Source organism: Crassostrea angulata, chromosome 1 (assembly GCF_025612915.1).
Source record: "Crassostrea angulata isolate pt1a10 chromosome 1, ASM2561291v2, whole genome shotgun sequence".
Taxonomy (NCBI): domain Eukaryota; kingdom Metazoa; phylum Mollusca; class Bivalvia; order Ostreida; family Ostreidae; genus Magallana; species Magallana angulata.
This window is the reverse complement of record NC_069111.1, coordinates 21,959,908-21,984,669: the sequence shown is the minus strand read 5'-3', so window position 1 is coordinate 21,984,669 and position 24,762 is coordinate 21,959,908. Positions and strand designations below refer to the sequence as shown.

The window sequence follows — 24,762 nt, the reverse complement described above, 5'->3', positions numbered from 1 at the left end:
GGGTAGCTTGGAGAATGTGTAAATCTGTAGGCAGTGGTTAGGCAATACATATTTTTTTTATGTTTCTTAGTACTTTGTTTAACATCTGATTTCTTTGCTCTGCTTAACAATGAAACGTTATCCATGAAAATTGGATCCCACAAATAATGATGACACCACAGTACTACTAGCTGATGAACAGGGGTCCAAATATCGTACATTTAGCAGTGTATTGGTATATACTTTTCTCATTAAAAATGGGATGTAACAGGGCATTTGTTGTTCATCCAACAGCCTTTTAAACCAATCTGTGCAAGGACACAAACCAGTGCAACCAAAACAGAAACTATGAATAGAAAAACCAAAGACAAATTGTTCTGTTGAAGATGTAACTATTTTATTAAACATTTGTATATAAATTTATATGAAAACCTGTGAAAGACATTACAGTAAAACTTGGTTACATGTATAGCGAACATGCTTATAATGAATTGACGCTTACAGCGAAGTGATTTTCATTTCCCCTGGGTTTATTACATGTTGTTATCTAGACAGATATAATGAAATGCGCTCATAAATCACCCATCCCTGGCACTTTGTTATAGGCGTGTTTCACTGTACATGTATATAATTGTACAAATCAACTGTCCAGAAATATGATTGGCCTAGCACCTGAAAATGGTATCACAGATAAAAATCGCCCTAAAAAGCTATCATACTATGCCCAAGTTTGCTCATAGCTTTGAAAACATTGATATGGATCAACAAATATTGAAAGACTAAATACGGTATACAGAAGTTTTATCTTTTAGAATCTGCAAATATATTGAATATATATGACTAACAAAGCCCTACAATGTTGGCACCTGTGCATGATTTCAAAACCATAAAAAATGAAGTGCATATACATAACAAGATATGTACATTAAAAGCCTTAAAAAGTGCAACATCATAAACAAGTTGCTGAATATTATAACTCTCATGCTGACATAAATAACATGATTCAATTCTGAATATTTAAAAATAAATGATTATAATACTTTTCAAGTATCATATGCATGTATGCAAATTAAATTTAACTTTCAACACTTGATGGAATGTAAAATGGCACATAAATGTGTCTGATTATGCTGGTTATGAATAGGGTCATCATCTTAATAATTATACATAAAACTTGCATGTATCTATACATGAATTGTATACAATGATTAAAAAAAAAATTGTAGAACTATGAATAATTAAAAGCCCACATATATAATAATTCTAATAACATATATACTTCTTTGTTTGTTCAAATATCACTATAAATAAATACCAGTAGCACCTTTTTCTAGTTTTGTGTAAAGAAAATAAAAAACAAAGATCTTTTGCGTCATATAAATTTGGCTATACAGGTTGAACTATATCCCCTACCCTCAGTCTGGCTCCTTCAGCATGTGCATCATTTCTTACATGTATTCCAAATGGAATCTGAAATCAATACAAATGCCATTTATCAGCCTAACTTGATCATAAAGTATTTGAACCATTCGGCTACTACATTTTGATTTTCCTTTACTGTAAAAGAGGATGCTCATTGAAATCTAACTTAAAACTGATGGGGATCATAAGAAACGTAACCTAGAACTAGTGGGGATCATGACACTGACATGTCAGCTCACTTTTGATCTGATTAGTTTTCCCCTGAATATATCTATAGTGTAGGTAAGACTAAGATCAAAAGTAAGCTATATTTCCATGGTGATGGGGAGACTAGGATCAAAAGTGAGCTTGTCAATCACATATGACCTTTGTGTCTGCATTGAGCCACTTTGAGCTCAATAATAAATACTTGTAGTACTTGTCTGTACCCTCCTTCTATGATATAATACTGACCTTTCTCCCCCTGCTTACAGCCAGGGTCCTGAGTGGTTCCTTGCTCCTCTGTCCTGTCTCCTGGTCCAGACAAATCATCTGGCAGCGGGTACACCCGCCTTGACCCTTGATAAATAAATAGGTCAACGGTCATTTATTGTGAATTTCTTATTTTATGCGAGTACTTAATTTTGCGATTCCGCTGTTGTGTATGAAATCGCGGGAATATAAGATCGTGATCACAAATTTTTTGTTATGATTTCCTATAGATCAAAAGTGTCTATAAATAAAAGCGAGACTTTAAAATACATGAGGGATGCTTCTCGCAATTTTACGCGGATATTATTTCCTCGCGTTTGATTAGGAATATTTCTCAACATGTTCTGTATATAGGGAAACACTGTCTCTGACTGCTCCATTAATAATTTGGTAGGTTGTTGAAGTGTCTACCTACCATAAATCTGTGTTGTCCTATCTGAATTTGCTCCCAGCTGTCCTCCTCATAACCGATTCCGCCATCAACAATTAAATTAGCTCGGAAGCGATGAACCAGATTTTCTAAATCTGATGTAAAAAAAAAAAAATAGCAATTTTACATACTTACAATTTTCAAAAAAATATTTTTTTAGTTTAAGACTGAGTGTAATACCTATTTGTTCTCCAGCCTCATTTTCATTACTCTGCCTCTCTTTGATTTTGCTGAGGAGCTCCTGTACACTTGGTCTGGAGATCAGAAGATACTGGGACTCGTTTGATAATGATAAATTCTCTTCTTTGGTTATATCTGCAAAAATATCATTACTAAAAACAAAGAAACCAAAACACATCAGTCTCTAAATACAGTACTTTTCAGTTTTCTCTGTCTTGCAATAACATTCAATTATTTCATAAAGTGATGTTTGATAAAAAAAAAACCCAGCTACAACAATAAATACCATTTTCCTTGTCCTTCAGCTTACTGGTCCTTATGTGGTCGTTGTTTTGCTGAATGAGGCGACATCCGGGTCTCCCTAAAGCTTCACTGATCCAATCCGACACATGATCACCACAGTCAGTCCCAAGCACTCTGGAGAACAATATTACTATCATACAAATCAAACTAGATGTCAAAGAATAAAGAATCAGTTATCAACCCAACCCTAGCTCCAGAACCTCCTGTCCCAGCTTTACATGATATTAAATACTTCAGTGGTACCCTCAGTCCCTTACCTGTCGCCACATATTTTACTGGTACAGGACATTGCTGCACTGTTGTGGAAATCTTTCTCTTCTCTGTATAAAGGAATGGTCACAGGTTTCATATCTGAAAATCAATCAAAAGTGTTGTCAGATTTTATATTCCTGCTTTTTCTCTCGTTGATCATGGTATATTTTTCAGTGTTAAGATAAATATCTGTAGAGATGTTCAGTGTTAAGGCAAATATCTGTAGAGATGTTCAGTATTAAGATAAATATCTATAGTGATGTTCAGTGTTAAGATAAACATCTGTAGAGATGTTCAGTGTTAAGATAAATATCTGTAGAGATGTTCAGTGTTAAGATAAATATCTATAGTGATGTTCAGTGTTCTGAAAAATATCTAACGTGATGTTCAGTGTTAAGATAAATATCTGTAGAGATGTCTAGTTGAGGTGTGACAGTGGTTACCATTGTAGCTGAGTGTCAATGTCTGCTGTAACAGATCTAGGGAGGGTTTGATTAGACAGAGGTTGGGCTCCCTCTTCTGACTTATAGCTACTCCATTCTCTGACACGATCATCCAGTTTCTATCAAACAGGAGGCCCCTTGGTCCGATTTCCCACTCAGATACCTAAATTGTACAAACACCAATGAAAACAGTCGTTGTATCTTTCCTCTTAATATTACTTTACTAAATGTATTATAACTTTTATATGCTAAAACTTGGAAGAAATATGTATTTGTTCGTGAGAAGTGCAAAGAAATATATTCACCTTAAAGGCAGCACATGATTTGACAGGATACAAGCAGATGTTGGTCAGAATAATGACATTGTCCAAACGCGGTGAAACTGCTTGTGTCATTTGTGACATACTATACAGACCAATGTTGGTGCATTCAGAGCCTCTGAGATCAGTATCCATGGTAACACTGTCTTTTAATTCGTTACTCTTCATTTCCAGTTTGACTTCATAGGAATTTTCAAATTCATCTTCAAATTGCACTTCATCCCATTTCTCTGTAAAGACAGGCTTTGGATTGGCTGTCTCCAGAAAGTTCTCCACTATGAATTTAAGGCAGTGCTGGGCATCTTGAAGGGTGGACATGTATCCAAAGGAAATCCTGATGGATCCTGTTGGGCGGCCATTGATTAAATCCCTGTCATCTCCACAGACATGACCAGCCTGAAAACATTAATCTTTCAAATTTGGACATTTCTGTTTATTAGTTATTTTGATTTCCTGACAATTAACTTTACTGTCCAGCCATATTTTGAAACTATGAATCATTATATTCTATAATGTTTAAGTTTTAACGATTTCTGAAGAAAAAAACAACGTTGTAAGAAGGTGAAAGTCAGAAAAATTATGTCACTTTAGAATTGCTCTTATCTACAGACCAGAAGACAGAGAAACAGAAGATAGAAACACTATATGCTCTGCCATATTCATGCAGGGGTGGGGGGTAGAGAATGTTTTAGCTGACCTGAAGGTTTGACTTGATGTCCTCTGAGGAGATCTTAAGAAACATCTGACATGCTCCAATGTTGCAGAAACAGCCAGTTCTGAGGTGAATGTTATACAACTGTGCCAGCCTGTCCACCTGAAATAGAGAAGTACACATGTACCCGAAGTTAGCAAGGCAATGTAACACATGTACCCAAAGTTAGCAAGGCAATGCAACATCTGTACCAAAAATTAGCAAGGCAATGTAACACATGTACCCAAAATTAGCAAGACAATGCAACATCTGTACCAAAAATTAGCAAGGCTATGTAACACATGTACCTAAAGTTAGCAAGGCAATGTAACACATGTACCCAAAATTAGCAAGGCTATGTAACACATGTACCCAAAATTAGCAAGGCTGTGTAACACATGTACCCAAATTTAGCAAGGCAATGTAACACATGTACCCAAAATTAGCAAGGCAATGTAACACATGTACCCAAAATTAGCAAGGCAATGTAACACATGTACACAAAGTTAGCAAGGCAATGTAACACATGTACACAAAGTTAGCAAGCAATGTAACACATGTACCCAAAATAAGCAAGGCAATGTAACACATGTACCTAAAATTAGCAAGGCTATGTAACACATGTACCCAAAATTAGCAAGGCTATGTAACACATGTACCCAAAATTAGCAAGGCAATGGAACACATGTACACAAAGTTAGCAAGGCAATGTAACATCTGTACCCAAAGTTAGCAAGGCAATGGAACACATGTACCCAAAATTAGCAAGGCAATGTAACACATGTACACAAAGTTAGCAAGGCAATGTAACACATGTACCCAAAATTAGCAAGGCAATGTAACACATGTACCTAAAATTAGCAAGGCAATGTAACACATGTACCCAAAATTAGCAAGGCTATGTAACACATGTACCCAAAATTAGCAAGGCTGTGTAACAAATGTACCCAAAATTAGCAAGGCAATGTAACACATGTACACAAAGTTAGCAAGGCAATGTAACACATGTACACAAAGTTAGCAAGCAATGTAACACATGTACCCAAAATAAGCAAGGCAATGTAACACATGTACCTAAAATTAGCAAGGCTATGTAACACATGTACCCAAAATTAGCAAGGCTATGTAACACATGTACCCAAAATTAGCAAGGCAATGTAACACATGTACACAAAGTTAGCAAGGCAATGTAACACATGTACCCAAAGTTAGCAAGGCAATGGAACACATGTACCCAAAATTAGCAAGGCAATGTAACACATGTACCCAAATTTGCAAGGCAATGTAACATCTGTACCAAAAATTAGCAAGGCATTTCTTAATAAGAAGGAATTCAGATGTTATATTATATATTAGATTTGGTAAATGTGTTAAGCTGGAATGTTATAGAAGATCATTTCTTGAACTGTTTCTGCCAAAAACTTACCAAAACTGTTGTCAAAAGATAAAAAAAAATGCAATAAATAGATTTAAAATGTTGTTTTGAATTATGCATACAAGAACAGAACAACGCCTTTTGTAATCACTTAGAACTGCGCAGTGCAGACTTAAATTTAACATTTAAAAAAAAGGAAAGAATGTCATTGGAATCCACTCTACAACATTTATTGAGAAAAAGGTTGAAGTTTACCCATTTATGCTGCAGCTTTGTCTTGAAGTAGGGTATATCCTATTCTTAAAATGGGTCTAAGACACATCAGTCGGCACAAGATACATGGATATTTGTCTGTATCTATGGAGGTACATTGAAGTTATATTTTCAATGTAAAATATGAGTAAATGTTTATGTTTTATTTAAAACAATCCATCTTTTGAACCCAACTTCTAAAAGAATTTACCTTAATTCTGCATACATAGAGAACTGAAAAAACAAACTTAAGGCTTGTATACTATAGAATCGTTTTCATTCTTCGTGGGCAACCAAATTTTTCCTGGTGTGTGGGGACATAATTTCGTTGGTAGCAAGTTCAGAGTAATTTTAATAAGTATTCAACAAATGGGTGTAAATAAATTTGTGGGGATGTACATTTGTTGTCAAGAGTTATCAACGAAAGCCACGAACATTGGTCCCCAACAAACAGTAAATATGTCTGTCACATTCCACGCAGATTGTTTGTTTTGAATTGACATATATTTTTTTGTATAAAAATATGTATATTTATATTTTCCTGTGTCTTTGCCTGTGATAACACTAAGTATTGATTTTGTACCATATAACTCATAAAGCCATATGGTCAGGGCGTGATCAAATCTATCATAAAGCCCTTCGGGCTTTATTGGATTTGATCACACCCCGACCAAAATTATCACCTCATAATACTCAAAGAATGATTCCTTATTCCTTATGTCAACGCACCTCCATAAACAAAGGAGTTCTAAGTATAGACTGGATTTTTTCTTGTTATACGAATAGATTTCATGCCGACTGATTAGAATAGGGTACTTAATTTTGAGACAATGCTTCAACATAAATGTGCAAGGTTTAACCTTTTTCTCAACAAATGGTTGTACAGTGGACACCAATTACTGCTGATATATATATATATATTTTCAGGTTTTTTAAATCTTCAATGCATGTCTGCAGCTGTGCAGGTCTGAGTGATTAACAAGGGCTTTTTTCTGTACTTGTGTAAGCAATTTGCAAACAACACTTAAAACCTTTTATCACATGTTCATCTCAATGTATGGTGAAAATCACTCATGAGATAAATTTTTGATATTACACTGTGTGTTCTTACGCAACATGATGTCATAATTAAAAATTTAGTAGGTTTAGGCGGTTGATTGACGTACATAGAATGAAAAAGTAAATAATTAATTCAGTTGAAAAGTGTTGAGTTGTAAATGTGAAGCACTTAGTGTTGTTTCATTTATTTTTCATGAATTCACAATTACAATTTTTACAGAAAAAAATTGAGATAAACAAAAAACATGGTAAAACCTGTGATAAAAACAATCTCTCATGATTTTTGATGGTATAGGATTTTTATTCAACTCGTGTGTTTTCTATCCCCTCCCCAATGCTCGGGATAGAAAACACACAACATACTGGATAAAAATCATATACACTGTACCATCAAAAATCATGAGAGATCCTACATATATATTTATTGCTTTTCTATCTCTGGACAACAGTTTCGGTCAGTTTTTGGCATAAACAAGCCGGTTGAAAAAATGTTTTAAATTTTTGCCTCAAATTTACACGATGGCTGGACACCCTCCTCAAAAAGAAGAAACTTGTTTACAAGTTATTCCCCTTTCAGCACTCTCTCTTACTTCTGCAAATCCAATGTAGTCCCCATTTGCTCGGAAAAGATTGAAGTTTACAACTCCTCCTTGGGTTTCTGGGTCCTTGAAGTTCCCATTGGTGTATATCTCTGCTACATTAACCCCACTGCTGTGCCGCAGGTGAGCAAGTTTATGATGAAAATATTTAGCAATGTAAAATGTGTGTCCTGAAATTCTTTCCATGCTACCTGTGTAAAAAAAACTAAGAATTAAATGAAATGGAACGGCAAACAGCTGAGAAATTGAAAATCATTAACTTTTTGGTTTCATTATCTTTAGAACAATTAGTTTCCCCTGCTACACTTAATGCATCATTTATGACACTAGCATCTCATATCGTTTTATGATGAGAAAACAGATCTGATAGAGCAACCAGCATGGCACATAAATAGCGAAAAGATTGGTACTCAATTATCCGAGACCCCACAATGTATATTATTCAGTAATTTACTACCCAGATAAAATGCAACCGCACGTTTTGGAAAATCAGAAAAACACTTGAAGACAATGATAATGGACACCACACAATTAAAATTGGCCATTACTGATTGTCAAAATGAGAGGGACAGAAATTTAGGCACTCAGATCAATGGCTATCATTCTCTGTTTGATTATAATTGAGTCATGAAATGAAGAATTTTGATTGCTTTACCTCCAATTTTCTTCAAGGCATCCAAGCCATGTCTCACAGCAATTATGTCTAAAAATGGAATTGTGCCATCCTCAAACCTGAAGAAAAAAAGACAGGAATACAGTACATGTACAATAAAAACTATTTATTCCAAATCGATTTTCATCCATGCATCATTCATAACTACACGATAAGATCAATTTAACATTTGTTGTCATTTTGTATTGTTTAAAGAGTTTTGTTTCAATCAAACTCAAATAAGTTTGTGAATTTGAATGTAAATTATCAATTCTCTATATAAACACAATGCTATGTTGTCATTTTTCAATACGCAGTTAACAGATAAACCAAATGACTGGGGGTTCGTTATTTGCATATGACTTTTTGTGCCTCAGCAGTTCCTCAAATATCAACTGTTTTCATTAAATATTGAGCCGTTATCTAATTCAGATCAGTGCACTAAATGTATTCTGCTTGATTTTTCTAACTGATACCAGAGAACAGACACCTACTCTTCCACTGCTAACTCTACTATTATGGTGAAGTAGGCATGTATGGACATCTCCACAAAGGAAATCACACCACAGGCTTGAGCCATCAAGAAAATCAATGCCAGATTTCTTTTTCTTTTTTTGTTCAAGTGATAAACTCCTGGTTTAATCAGTTCCCTGGCTAAAGCTACAGGTGACCAAATCTTTCAATGACAACTTGGTTATTTCATCGCATGGCTTTTCGCCATGCAGAGTAATCCTACAGAGTTTCCCTCACTCTACGATGGGCTTTATTGATCTGAAATTCCTTTTCATAGAAGCAACAAGATTTATGCGCTTATGAAGAAAATGCACATAGTCCGAGCCTTCCCAGCTGAGAAATGGGAGTTTTTGAATGAATGAATGTGTTTTTCTAAATGATTTTCGCCCAACTGAAATGCAATTTGGAATCAAGAAGCAGAATCAGGACAAAGTACACGTGTACTGACTACTGGTGCATGGAAATGAAATTAAAAATAATTCGAAAGTAAACGTAGATTATGAATCAACAATTTTCTTATATTATTGATTTTAATTCAATTCAATATATTGACATTACCATGTTGGCCTACAGTCAAGATAACATGATAAAGGACTAAAAATAACAAAATTAATGCATGTACAGCATTCAAGTCAGAAGTCACTTAATTTTTTTCAAAGTCCTTGAATTTGTACATCTATCTCAATAGTGCGTCACATAAACATTTTGTATTGTGGGGATCATGGCTAAACAAGTTCTCTAATGATACATGAACCAGAGAGTGCTTTATCTTTAGAATTGTGATAATTAATAATCAAAGTTCATCATAAAGAAGACAGTAAAGTACAATAATTATGTTTTTTAGAGAAATATTCAAAGAATTACATTGAGACAATCTACTCAAAATTAGATGTTTGGAACAAGTCAGTGCTTATTTTCAAATATCAATTACCGGTAGATGGAAATTTAATTAGGCCAACCAATATTATATTTGAAAAATATCATACAAGTATTGTTTATTCTTATGTTTAAAGTGTTTTATATTGACAAGTCTTGCACACAAAAATACAGCCAAGTACGAATGTCAGAAACAGGACATTTAATAAAATCAAATATTTTGGCCGTATTTAAATCTTAGTTCACAATCAGCTTTAAAACTAATATCAGATGTGTTTGAACCACAATATTGTTCATATAAACTTTAAATATATAAGGAAATAAGTCGATTGGGGGTGATTAATAGGGGCTATTTTCAATTCCAATTGGTGACAGAACACAAGGCAATGATCTTTAGAAATCGTAAGCATAATACAGTTGACAACAGATTTAAAATATTTTCATTTGACCCAATATTACATGGTGTGTTTATTTAATGGTCTCCCGCAAAATCCTACCTTCAAGGCAGTTGTTTTGAAATTTTGAGAAATATTTATAAAGCTTAATCAAATCAAAATAAAGTATGAAGTTTATATACCCGCAAGAGCCTGGGGAAGACTCAGAATTTGATTAACAGTGTATTTTGTGGGGCCAAGTTCTGCATGGACACCAAAGACTCCCAATATTAGGTGCTACAACATACAGATAAAAAGGATTATATGGTTTAAGTTGACGTGATTTATTCTCAAATGAACAGTCTTCATATTAAAAGCAGTGTTCTGTCATGTGTATACAGTACGGTATATGAGAATCATTTTTTCATTCATTATGAAGTGCACGTGGGAATTAGAATTTTCAAAATCCAATATTTAATATAAGTTATGTCTGTTTTCATGTCTTTCTGCACTTGTTGAATCTCAATTGGAGATGCAAAATTGAACAGAAAATTATTGATAAATAACAGATATGAACATTATTAATAAATAACGGATATGAACGTGTCTTTTTTCCCCTGAAGACTTCATAGCAGCCCTGTTATTAGTTTTGTTCATCAAAAAGCTACATTTACATAAATCAGCTGTGGACAGAGAAAAAATAAGGGGCATTAGTATTCATTAATTACATTTTAGTTTGAAGGAACTTCTTCCTTTTTCCCCACTCATTAAAATCTTTTCTGACAAAAAGGGGGCTTTCACGAGTAAAGCAAATTCCAATTACTAGCTCTGGTTTTTTCTGAAGCAATTTGCGGAATTTTGTCATCGGGAGTTTATCCCTGTACGAATGTAGCCACAGAAATCAATAAGCCTTAATTGTAAAATATGTCCTCTCCTGTTACAGAGGTCTAAAAAGTGTCAAAAAGAGGGAGAAACGGTGGTGTAGCTACAAACGCCTGGTAATTCTGTTTCCGTGAGAAGTAAAGTCCAGTGTGACTGTATTTTCGTAATTCTTACTATAAATAGATTCACTTATAACCATCTCCTTGTCTCTGTTTGGTCACTAATTGAGACCTCTCGCTTCAAAGGAGCAAAATTGATTTCAGGTCTGGCGTTTTTGTTTCTTTTCATTTCCAAAAAATTCTCTTGTTCCTTAGGCTGTCCAAAGTTAATTCTATATTTAATGTCACCTTCAGAATACAAAATTGATGAGGGAGGGAGATGAAATCTTTACAAACAAAACTTTCAAACAAATGATTTTTATTGATTGACTTGAATGAAAAAAAATTGCCGATATGTACGCTGGTTATTTAAGTTCTAGTAGTTATTAGACAGATTCTATTAATGTTACACTATACAGGGTTATTTCCCCCCCAAATGTTATTTTCGCCCCTTTTTCAAATGCAAATGGTTTTGCCCCATCTTAAATTCACCCATACAAAATTGTGAATAAAAGAAAGATAGTTTGAGACATAGGAATTTGCCCAGTCTTAAATTCGCCTGTACACAAAGAAGGGCAAAAGGGGCAAAAATAAAATGGGGCGAATATTTCCCTGTATATTACAGGTAAGCTTCATAGAGGTCCCATATGTTTTGTTTACCTACGAAATATGGCTTTTAGTTTGCTAAAAGAAAAGAATAGTTTTCAAAATAAAGATGTTTGTTTTTTTCAAAATGAAACTTCTCCCTAAAAATATAAAGTTGACATTAAACTGCACTGCAACTTAATTTTGGATAGCCAATCAAGAAAAGAGAAATGATTAGTTCGCAGTCAAATGTTAGCAATTCATTTTAATGATTTTATCATAGTTCATCCCCTACGAAACAATAAATGTATATGAAATATATATGCATGCGAATAAAAGAATCCAATATTTTGCGACATCACATCCATAACTCATTAGTTTACAGCCATTTTATCTTCCTACAGATTATCACCTGAACAATTTATGTATATAGAAAATATTGAATTCCCAATCTGTTCTTTACAAAGAAACAACTCAGCTACTCTTTAATGGATTTCGGATCATAAACATGCTACTGAAGGAATGTTTTGAGGTTTATTTTACTTCTTTTTTGACTGGCAAGAAATCCCTTTCCTGTCAAAACTTAACATTCAAAAGAAGCTTCGGGAAATTAGATTAAAAATGTAAAACAGGCGGATTGGGGATTATTTCTCCTCCTGGCTTGTGATAACATGAGAGCGGACTGACAGAAGGGTGGAGAAATGTAATTGAAATGTTGACAATTCTGAATTTTATCTGCAAAATATTGATGGAAAAGGAGTTGGTGCATGACAACTGTGCCTGTGAGCCCATTCGAAAGGAAAACTGGTTATATTTTGAAGGGTTACAGTCTCAGTGTTTAAGAGACTTATGAAAGGTTTATGTCAATAAATCACACCTTCTGGATATCAGCTGCTCAACAAAACACATCAGGGCAGTAACGAAAACGACCTCCTAATCGTCTACAACTGCTGTTTTCATGTTATCTGATGTATCTCATTCATTTGCTGCGTCATTTTACCGAATATAACACTTGTATATGTTGTGTACAACAACCTTTTCTTTTTCAGGAACAAATTTTGATATATTTAATGTCTACATTCAAATTCATCCTATTTGGAGGTGAACTCAATTTTGTGGGTACCAGGCAGTACCACTTATCAACAAATATGCCTCTCCATGAAACATTCACACATGTTAATAAGGTTAATACCTGTACTGGGCCAAGTCTTTAATTTTTCAATGATTTATTTCTAAAAGAAAATCAAATACATGTAACTTCATCATTGTGTCTCCTAAAACTAGTATATTTTGATTCATCCACAAGAAATGGCAGCACTGAATGTTAATGATTCTACAGTGAAATATATTTTTTTCTGAAGTGCACATTTTTACTTTTCCTGTTGCCTACCTCTCTGCCAAGTTTGGTCTGAACACATGAAACCTTTCTGTGGCAGAGCTTGCTGCAACCGTTCCTCCTCCAAAATAGGTTTTCCTCAACAGAGCAGCAGATGAATTCTTGACAAGCAAGGCCCCTGAAATGTGAGCAGAGTTGTACTTTATATTCCTTTTTTTACGTGAGTACTTAATTCCACGATTCCGCTGTGTTGTATCAACTTGCGAGAATATAAAATCGCGATCACCAATTATTTTATAAAATTTTCTTAAGTTCAAAACTGTCTTAAAATCAAAAGCGAGATTTTAAGATACGCGAGGATTGCCTCTCGCGATTTTATGCAGAAATTAATTCCTCGCATTTTATTAGGAATCTACAGTATTTTACTTCATTCTTGCATACAATCATAAAGTATCAGTCAATAAAACACTGTGATTGTTACTCTGCTGTACACTTCTAAACAGTACATGTACTGCCAGTATTTTGCAAACATGTTTACTTATGGTATATTGTTTATGCCATAAAGTAAAGACAATTTACATAATAATCATAGCGAACTTTTTTGGATAGTAATTAATGCTTGGATGTATACCTAAACCGGTTGGAAAACCAAACATCTTGTAAAAGGACAGCGTTACAAAATCCGGTTTGTGGACTCCAAGATCCAAAGGTGAGGTGCAAACCAGAGCTGCAGCATCCAGCACTGTGAACCAGTTTCCTGTAAACTGGTTCTGGAATCCTAGTTCCTGGTTCCTAATCACCTCTATCCATGATAATGGATACTTACGGCCAGAGAAATTAGACTGAGCTGGATAGACAAACAGGCAATTTCCTGCATTGTATGAGTCTTGTTGAGCAAGAATGAAAGATTTGGAGATGTCTTCGTTGTAAAGTTCTGACTCGGGTAAACAGAGAATGGCAGAGGTCTTGTCATGTAGGCATTCTCTCATACCCTCAACTGATGTGTGATTGTCTAGGAGATAGCAAAAACAGCCAGACTGGGAATTTTTCATCTGTGACAGTGCATCATTTGCTTCGTCACCATCCTCCAAAGGCTGAGAAAAACTGAAACACTCTGCAATTGTTTTAAGAGCAGCTGTACAATTTGCTGTAAAGACCAGAGTGTATTCATCTTCACTTGTGTTAAAGTGTTCCAGAAGCCTGCAAAACAAGACATGTAGGACAGTCCGTAAGTAGAAAAACACAAAAAAACAAAGAAGGTCCTGCTTAAAATTTGATCAATTTTATCATTCTGTTAAATCAATTCAATGCCAAATTAAAAGAATTATATGCTTTCTGAACTAATATCATAAGTTGCTAATTTTTAGACTGTGTAAACCGCCAAGTTTGGAAAAATAATACATTTTGGTCTTGGTAAGGAAAAAAATACTTATATAATAGCTTGGTTTCAATTAGCATGACCAATATTGGGGTAATTAATCATTCCATGTTTAAAAGAGATACACAAATCAAAATAAATTCATGCAGAGTCTTGATGATAATTTAGATTCACAAAATACGATGAAAACATTTGAATTCATATGGACCAACTTTCAAGGATTTTCCAACTTTAGAGGTTCTTTGGGATGAAATATCATGGTTTTTGCCAAAGAACATTTTGTTGTTTGAATGTGTTCACAAATTTCAATGAAATCCACAATATAGTGTTACCTGAATCTTATTTGGTCCACAGCATCTGTGCTAAGCCTACTGCTCTCGCTGCGACTGTGTGGATTACCATAGAGGTTGCTTAGCAACTCTTGTTGGTAAGCCTCAATTTGACTTTTGGAATAAAGGGTCGCTCCAATGTGTTCCACATAGGTACAACCTAAAATAAAACTATAATATAATGTTGTGAAAGTTATTGAAACAAAATACCCATGTCTAAAAAGGTCATTGGTGAGGGTACTGATTTTATATCAAGATTACTGAATTTAGAAACATTAAAAACAAGAGCAAATAATCATTTCCAAAAAGAATGATCATCTATTTATATTTTTATATTGAGCAACTTCATCATTCATTTACCATTCTTGAACCAAAATTATCTGTCACAAAATATTTCTTACATATTGTAACATGTATATATAAATCAAAGCCAACGGCACTTCACATACACATCTAATTAGACAGTCTGCAATCATGTGGATTTTTATTGGGACTGAACTTTTGTAAACTGTCAGGATTCCTGGCAATATAAGCTTCAAACATGATGGCTGGTTTACCACTTCAAAGCGGCTGTCTGAATGCTAATCACAAACCTTACAAAGAGCTTGAGCCACGAAGCATCAAAAAATGCCCTATCTTTAAAAATTACCATATTTTGGTAAAATATAGGGTAGGATCTTAGCTTTTCATAACTCTTTTTCTTTTTTCGATATCTATCATACTTTTTTAAAAACGGAGTTTACAATATGGCATTGTTTTGATGAAAAATGTAGAACAGACGTCATTTTTGTTAAGTAACGTCATGAAATGATAAAACTACGTATGGCTTGAATCTAATAAAATAACCAAAAAAAAACATAAATAAAATTATCATGTAGACATTATAATTAATTTATGAAAATAAATTTATTGATGAAAATACCATGAAAAGCTTATTTACAATATAGTTTAAAACATATTACAGGGACCAGTGCTGAAGGTCAATATAACGGCGGTACATTTATATATGTCAGTGTCTTAAAAGTTCTTTTTTCTGCAATTTGAAACTGCATGAAGTAATGCTGATGATGCGCAATGTATAACTGAGGATTAATCATTGAATTCTACCAATGTAATCACAAATTATTAAAAATAAATATATAAATATGTCAGAGATTCGGTAATTGAATTTAATAGAGATATATGTAATCTTGAATTTTGATGCATTACTGTAACAGTCTGTGTACATTATTCTACATGATTATTTTACTTGTTTCAAGGGTTCGATATTTTCACCCAATCCTGGCGCTTTACAGCAGTTAGATGCCAGGGTTCAGTTCTTTGAAATGTTTTATTTTCCCAGTTTCCCGTGGGCTCACTGTGCGTTCATGTGCGCTCTTCGCTCCGCTCCGTTCCCGCTCATCGTGCACAAATCGCCCACCGTGCGTTCACAAAGATTTCGCCTTGCATGAGCTCACTGCGTTCGTTCAGTGTTCACTTATTATTTAGTCAGATAATATTATATTTAGCCTTATAACAATACAAATATGCAGTTTATTGTTATTATTTCCTGATTACCAACGAAACACAATGTAACAATACCGCCCGGGGCACTCCGAATAAATCGTTCATCTTGCATTCACATAGAGTACATATATCGTTCAACGTTCACTTTGCGCTCTGCGTTCGCTCTCAATTCACCGTTCATAAGCGCTATCCAAATTCGGCTCAGCGTGTACTCGCCGTTCGTTAAGAGCGCAATCACTGTGCGCTCACCGTTCACGAACTGTTCAAGTGAAAAATAAAACCTTTTGGCGACTGTGTTTATGTAATGGATGTACTAGTATGCCGAAAGCAGTTCTGTATGAAATAATATAAAACAGTTTCGAGGCCCGTTATAGGGCCGAGAACAGTGATATTTTTTCATACAGAAGTGTTTGAGGCATATATAGCCATTGAATATCATTGTTGATTCCTGGGACAGCCTGATTTTAAAGAATGACCGTGTTGTACGCGTAACCACTGATAATGGTCTGATATCAAGAATCTCTCTAATATATCGGACTGTCACAAGTAAAATTTTTGACTGCTGGAACAAAGGAATGACATTACAGCAGTGTTTTAATTTTTATAAATTAAATGAAAAAAGAATATCGATTTCTTTAAAAATATTCTTATGAGTTAATTATTCCTTATAAATGCCATAATGTCTATTCATTTACATTTCATTTTTTCTAGTGATATTCATGTCCTTTGAGAATTGTTACAAGTGATAAGCTATCCGTAAATGTCTTGAGAATTAAGATCATATTTCAGAGAGAGAGAGAGAGAGAGAGAGAGAGAGAGAGAGAGAGAGAGAATGTGGATTTACTATTTCGGAACGAAGATAGGTTAAAATGAACATTTTTATTTAAAACATCAAGCAGTAGCACATAAATAATGTTGTAAAATTGTCTTGAAAAGTCGAATTCATAGCAAGCATGTAGAATTTGTGTTATCATATCTATAGATTTGTAGTGAACTCGGCCGTAAATCGATTTTTTCAGAGGGTAGGGAAGGGGGGGGTGTTGAATGGAAACAAATACTGTTTTAAATCTCTCTGTACTCATCGTTGTTTTTTTTTTTTTAAAGAAAGGGCCCGGCAATCTGATTTTTTTCTATATTCCATACAAGAAAAACTCTAAGTAGATTTAATACGCATAAAATAATTAAAGATGATTTCAATCGAGAATTTTATAGGCAAAAGTAAGTCACCGATGTACACACATTTAGGGTGATTTTTTATTTTATTGGACAAATTATCAATTTTTTTATGCAAGGGACGATGGCTTAATATTCAATTACAGCTGTACTTATGGATTAAATAATCAAGTTTTTTGACGGAATAAGTTAAGTTTATCATATATGTACATGTTTTCATGTGATGTCGACTGTCTTTCTCCCGCGGTATTCAGGAACACGTACTTGTGTGAAAAAAATCGCTTGACGTCGCGCACGGTGTTGGTGTTAATTTTGGTAACGTATAAAAAACGTCAAAAACGTCATTTTCACTCGTCATTATCATAACGTAATGATACATTTCATTAACCACAACATACAAATAAATTAAAAAATAAGACCTTTAAATTGATTTTTTTTCCACATGTAAGGGATTTTATATTTCAAAACTGTTATATAAATAAATATTTGTAAGAAATATCAATGTTCAAAAGCATGTGATTCGCTCACAGCTTTCAATTCTTATTCATAAATTCTTAAATGAATTTCTTCTGAAATTAGTCATATATTATAAATAATAGCTCTTGAACAAAAATGATATACAAAACTCCTTCATTCCCGAGTCTGTTCTACCCTTCTATGTTTCCTTTTTTCTTCATTAATGTTAATTCGTAGTGTAGCAGTCAAAGATCCCGTTGAAATAATCAAAATACATGTTCATCGTCACATCACGTTTAACGTCATTGCGTCATTTTACATGTACCCATGTCGTCTATATCTTACTCGTAAAAATAAATTAATTCGACCGGTTAAGTTCAGATATTTATCATCAATTTTGTCTTTAAGTTATTATTCCTATATTTTATTATTATTATTTTTATACTTTGGTACCTTCTTCACAAAATAATTTGTAGTTATTTATAATTTTCGCTAGAACTGTTTTTATGAAGAAAAAAACCCCTGCACACACACTGCATGCCGTAACGTTTAAGTCCTTGTGTCATTTTACGTACCCGTGACATATAATGTTGACGTCATTTTTTTTCTAAAAATCAATTATTTTAATTCGCAATGCTTGTGTATTTGGCATCAAATTGTTTGAGAGAAAAAGCACATTTCTTATTGCGATTCATTTTTGTGAATTTTCTGCGCGACTTTTTAAAAGAAGTGTCTAAGTTACTTTCTCTTTCATTGCTTATGTAGTTTAATGTGTTTTTATGAAAGTGTGACATTTCATGTTGACATTCTAAAATGTTTCTATTAAGAAAATTTGCGGACACATTTGCTTCTTTTTAATGGCTATACAACCTATGAAAATGCACATTCTAAAATGATTTCTATTATTATGAAATATAGCCAACATTTTTTTTAATGGGCATGATACTTGTGATCGCCATGCTACGCATAACGTTCGACTGTGAAATATATCTCTTGTGACACGTGTCTTGAATAAACTCCAGCATAACGAATTTTTTTTGTATTATTGAAAATTAAATTATTATAAAATATATATTACGAAAATTTTACACAGAAACAATTTCTCTTTATTAAAAAAGTCATATATTAAAAAAAAAACTTCAATAGATCATTGCAAGTTCCTGAATCACAATTGATATTTTGGCAATTAACTCATCTTGCCCTGGCCATTTTCGAGGATTTTTTACGCATCTACAACTCCATTCTGGAAATTCTTTGATCCGGCGTCGATTTCTGGCATTGATTACATCAAAAACATTATGACGTATATCTGTTACATTATCAAAATAATCAGTCCACCAAAAATTTCCCTCCCAAAATGAAAGTTCACCGAGATAATGTAGTTTATTTGAGATATGTACCCCAAAAATGTTACCTATCTACATGCCATTTCTAGAAAAAATTTCAGGTTTTAACACTGATTTATGAAATATAAAAAAAATTCCTACATTTTATTACATGTTTTGTTGAAGTCCGTATACATTCGAACAGATCGGTATATAAAATTACATATGTCCAAATTTTTGTTTCTAAAAATACTCAAATACTGTGCGCGCACCCTGAAAGGACATTTTAACACCAACACCGTGCATTTCACCGTTTGACAAAAAACCCACAACTAGCTACGTATACATGCTATCTCTTATTCTACATAAAGGTATAGGAATATATATTTACTTACGTACGTACAATGTTAACTTTGCCAATTAATTTTTTTTCTGTTTATAGCAATGTTCATGTATCTCATATTCTACTGCAATTGAATAATACCGTGGTACATAGAAATAATGCTTTTTAAAAATGCATACTTTACTGGTCAATTCTATTGGCAAAATACTGAAAGAACTCAAGATTCCATGTACAGATTCAACTGACGTCGCAAACGTCAAAATATGACGTCATTGATGATGCACAATGTAAGCATGAATACACAGTATAAAATTACTAGATAAAACATGTTAAAGTTCAGTTTATATGCATTTCTTCCTCAAATATTTAATAAAATGATGATTTTGTAAATAATCACAAATTATTCTTTATCATTATTAATTAAATTCTGCTATTTCAATAAAAAGGAAGCAAATAATTACCCTAAAATAGAGTGGTCAGTGTTATTTTCTGTTATTAAAATTTTCAAAATTTGTAAAATACACATTGGCCACACTTGAGTACCTCTACGAAATTTTGCAGGCGGAAGCATTTATGCAATATCTCTCAGTTTTAAAAGTTTCAAAGAGGTACTCAAGTGTGGCCACATTCAAATTTGGGAAATACTGCAGTAAAATCTACAATTTTCAGCTATTTTTAACGATCATAGTATGTTTGATGATGCGCATGTGCTAAACGGTGGGCCGAAGTGAAAAAATTTCATATGCATAGAAGCAGAATATTGTGCCCTACATTATAAGTAATTACAATTTGTATTGTTTCAAACTTGAGTTTTGTGAAAATTTTAAGGCACATTTTGATGCTTCGTGGCTCTAGCTCTTTATGTTATATATTGCCGTTATCATATTCTTATAAAAATACAACGCTAAGACGGTGCACTATAAGCTTCCTGGATTTGCTTGTAATCAAAGTAAACATTCATTACAAAGAGTTTTCTTGAAAATAAAACTGCAATCACTGCCAATTCCTTTGCATTGTGAAGCAGATTTTGTATATACGGTAGTTCATTGAAAACTATGATATTTCACATTATAAGCAATGCATGTACATGTTTTTAAAATAATTTTAAATGTATTCAAGAAGAAAGGATGGAGTTACATACAGGTAATAAGTCTTTCACATCTAAACAATGCCTTTTTTTAAAACCAGATTTCTCTCTCCCTTTCACCCCTTTCTTCCACGGCATCATCAGAAGACAAAAAATTTTCTGTACAATAAGCCTTGACCATATCAAAACAATTCAAATTACTGAGACCTGCCTACTAGGTATCTTCAATCAATTTTGGGACCAACCTTTGACAGATCTATATGAAATTTCAAATCTCTGAGACCTGCCTATATGTTTTAATTTCATACATCTGCAACCTCCCCATGATAAATCATAAATTTTGTTACAATTCATTATATTCCAACGATTCAAATTTCTTGGCCAACCAATTTATCTCAAGTATTCATTCAAATTGCACAAAATCGCAAAAGGCTCAGATGATTTTAAAAGTCCAAATTAAAGTTATCTTCCTCTTAATGTTACATCCTTAACTCGAATACAAATGAGTTTCTAACTAGCAGAGAGAGAACATATATTTTCGAGCATGCGGAATCTGATATCTCAATATGCAGAAACATGGAAATGACTGAACATTCTCACACCTAGCTGGGTTGGAATTTGCTCATCAGTAAAATGATGTCCCGTGATCAATAGAAATTAATGGAGTTGATAGACTAGAGACATTCTCTCCAACGCATTTAGACCAGAGCTAATTATATAGACTTCTCTAATAAAATCTCATTATTTCAGTCAGCGATCTAATTTGGACCTGATTGAAATTGCTGGAGGGTTTTTACACCATCTAGTTAAAGGTAAGGGGAATTAAAAAGTGGGGAAGATGGAAATATTTTTGTGGGGAACAAATTTGATGAGGTGACATAATTCCCCTCTGAGCTACGTATCATACATTTAGATTGTCTATTTACAGAGGTTTTTTATACTATTGGTGTCTGAAAATCAAAGTCCCAGAATGATTTGTTGCAAGTTATTTTCAGTATCCTTGCCATGGAAATGAACCAATTTACCAAAGTCAAAATTTGCTTTCTACTCCAGCAACAGAAGCCATGGTTTTAAGTCAAGAGAGACATTTATCATGTAGGTAAATGTATCCAGCATGTTTCTAATGACAAGAGCAATGCATGGATATAAATGCACATAACACATTCCGAGTTGAAAAATCTAATAAATTTCTTTTTGTGGTTCAAATCCTCTTAAATACACAGATCCGCAGCCAAAAAGCCCCTTCAAGTGTTGACCACCATCAGCTAAACACATTTTTATAGACTTCAGCTTCACAAGGGTTGATGTCTGTCTGGATGGAATCCCTCGGCAGATGTTATAAAAGACATTTATAGCCAATGACACCAACGACAAATTTTTTTTTTTTTCATCGTAAACAAGACTTAATGGCTAAGAGTGCATGTCCATCACTTCTCTCAGCTTTTTAAAAAATTATATATATTACTCTGTTTTCTTCTTGTTGCTGATATTCAACTTCTGAAATGCTTCAAAACAGATTGAATTTTGATGATTTCAGCTGTAGATGCTTTATTTTACACAAGTACTTAATACTGCGATTCAACCATTTTGCATCAAATCAAAGAATATAAAATCCTGAATGCTGATTTTTTATATCATAGTTTTATTTAATTTACATACTTATGTCCAAATAAAAAGAAGCAAGATTTTAAATTTTGCGAGATGTGCTTCTCGCAGTTTAAAAGGATATTAATTACTCGCATTTAATTAGGAATCTACAATGTAAAAGACACAACAGATGCTGTATAAATCTTAATTCTGGTCACTAGATGATTTAAAAGCTGATTCTGTATTTAAAAACATGACAATTCAAAAGTAAAAACAAACCAGTTTAAAGACACTGATACAGAGGGTAATTAAAATGGACCAAAAATAGTTCTTTAGATCAATGTGGAATTAATCATTATGGTTGCAACAGTAATAGACCTCTTATTTTTCAATCCTGAATCTATATCATTGCCTAGGTAATCCCAGCATCTCTCATTTGTCTCTGAAGTGTTCTAATTAGAGAGAACTTGTGCCTCTGAGCGATGTTGACAAAATGGGTATAGGCAGCTTCCCAGATGAAGATGAATCAATTAGTGTGACTTGTTAAAAGTAGAACCCCCCCCCCCTCCTCCACTTTTATTAGATTGAAAAGTCAAATCAATAACATCCTATTTTTATCTCTGAGTCCACTCTTCAGTCTTTCAAATAGTCACTGGACTTTATCAGGGAAATTGGAGGGGGAAGTGGTGCTTATTTTAAACAAATAAAAAGATAACTAGAACAAGTGTAATTTCCAAAAATGTATATTTTCATAATATAAAGAGCTTGAGTTGTATTTTGTTATTAATTTTTTTAAAAAAATAAACTGTATACTTAAACTTAATTTAAACTCAGAACAATAAAAAATCACCAGAGCTTACACCCAAATCAAGGTAAGAGATGCGAAACCGACCATGGGTTTTCAACATTGCCCCTCCCCCCAAAAAATGGATGTACAAATTCATATATGTAATATTTAAAAACGAGCAGTAAACACTGTTTACGTTCATGTAAAAGGTGTTTTGAAGTTGTGGACATACAAAATACTTTGCCATTCATTAATTAATTTGTGCTGTTAATTAAAAAAAATTTACTTCCTACCACGACCCAATATTAGATGCATTTTTCAAAGTTAATTCCATCTTGTTCTGCCTTTTGAACAGGAGAAACATTTTATAATGTATTGAATTAACACTTGTCTATTACTGATTTTGATTTTACAAGCTGACATTACCAAAACCTAACCTTTTTAAAAATCTGAGCTCCTGCAATATCTCACAATTATATAAGTACTGTACCTTGACCATAACTATGACCTGAGTCCTCAGACAACCACTGAGTCAATACAATGTGGAAAAATAACTCTCTTTATTACAGACCCAAATTTGTGATCCCATTATTACCAATCTCCTCATTTTTCATATCTCTATATCTGAAAATGTCTTAGAAACATTTGGATTTTAGGAAAACAGTGTAATCTTATCAACTGAAGATGCTTTGAAATAAACAAATTAATGCACTTTACAGAGTTTCTTCCCTTCATGCACTTTTTTCCATTTCTAAAATTTTGTTCCAAATGTCAACTTAAATTGTAAATTGGTGCCAAGTGGACTTGAAACTCTGGATGCATATAATCAGATATAGGGCGCAATCTCTTGACTTAGCTGTACAACTTACTAAAGTTACATGTATGAATTTAAGCTTGATGGAGAGTAGCTCAATTTACTGCAATGAGTAAATAAAATAATTTTTTATTTATGAATAACAAACAGACATAATGAACCTTGATCGATCTTCACAGCAAAAGTTACTTTAGTAAACAAGATACTCTCTTGTCGTTCATTTAGAACAATAACATTTATTTTTTCAAGATATGATGATACATACTATACTATGAAAACTGTAGTTACTGTAATTATTTTAAGTGTTCATCAAATCAATGCGCAGAGTAATGAATAGATCAATATAAAAAGAAGACCTCTGGTTATTCATACTTTAATTATAATTCCATTTTAAAAAAAAAAATCAAGCAATGTGAACTAATCTAATTATTTTTGCAAGTGTGTTTTAGAGGGAGATAACTCTATCTATAGTGTTCTTTAACAGAATATCCGTATAGGCCGTATTGATCGTGCGTCGATTTTGGGATGTCTTAACAATAATCTTCTGATAAGATATCTTAAACGAGGTCACACGATCACTCCCTAGAAGGTAGCGACATGTGTCCTATAAATATTTATCCAGATAACGGCAAATGATAACCTCGCACATGTGTCTTGTAAAAATGTAAACAAATAGTTTCATATAAGGATTACATTACCTTTCAATTGAGGAAACTCGTTATCTCGTCTTGATTCGATGTCTACATTATACAGATTCACAAATGCCATAGTCAGTTTTTGAAAAAATATTCGTCTGTCAACATTAAAACCATATCAACAAGCTTAGGTGTAAAATCTAGTACTTCATGGAGGCTGCCATGTTTTTCTTCCAATGACCTTTTTGCC

General features: G+C 33.4%; 1 protein-coding gene across 1 annotated transcript; it reads right to left on the bottom strand.

Annotated features, from left to right (window-relative positions):
- Positions 1-357: 357 nt before the first annotated feature.
- On the bottom strand, positions 358-24,762 carry LOC128187751 (molybdenum cofactor sulfurase-like). The gene is made up of 15 exons (XM_052858303.1): positions 24,576-24,762; positions 14,803-14,959; positions 13,724-14,292; positions 13,147-13,270; positions 8,432-8,508; positions 7,768-7,967; positions 4,498-4,614; positions 3,786-4,196; positions 3,481-3,643; positions 3,043-3,136; positions 2,769-2,899; positions 2,483-2,617; positions 2,288-2,397; positions 1,855-1,959; positions 358-1,449 (listed from the first exon to the last, which is right to left on the bottom strand). Exons 1-15 carry the CDS (start codon positions 24,643-24,645, stop codon positions 1,366-1,368), a joined length of 2,547 nt encoding a protein of 848 aa, XP_052714263.1. The 5' UTR covers positions 24,646-24,762; the 3' UTR covers positions 358-1,365.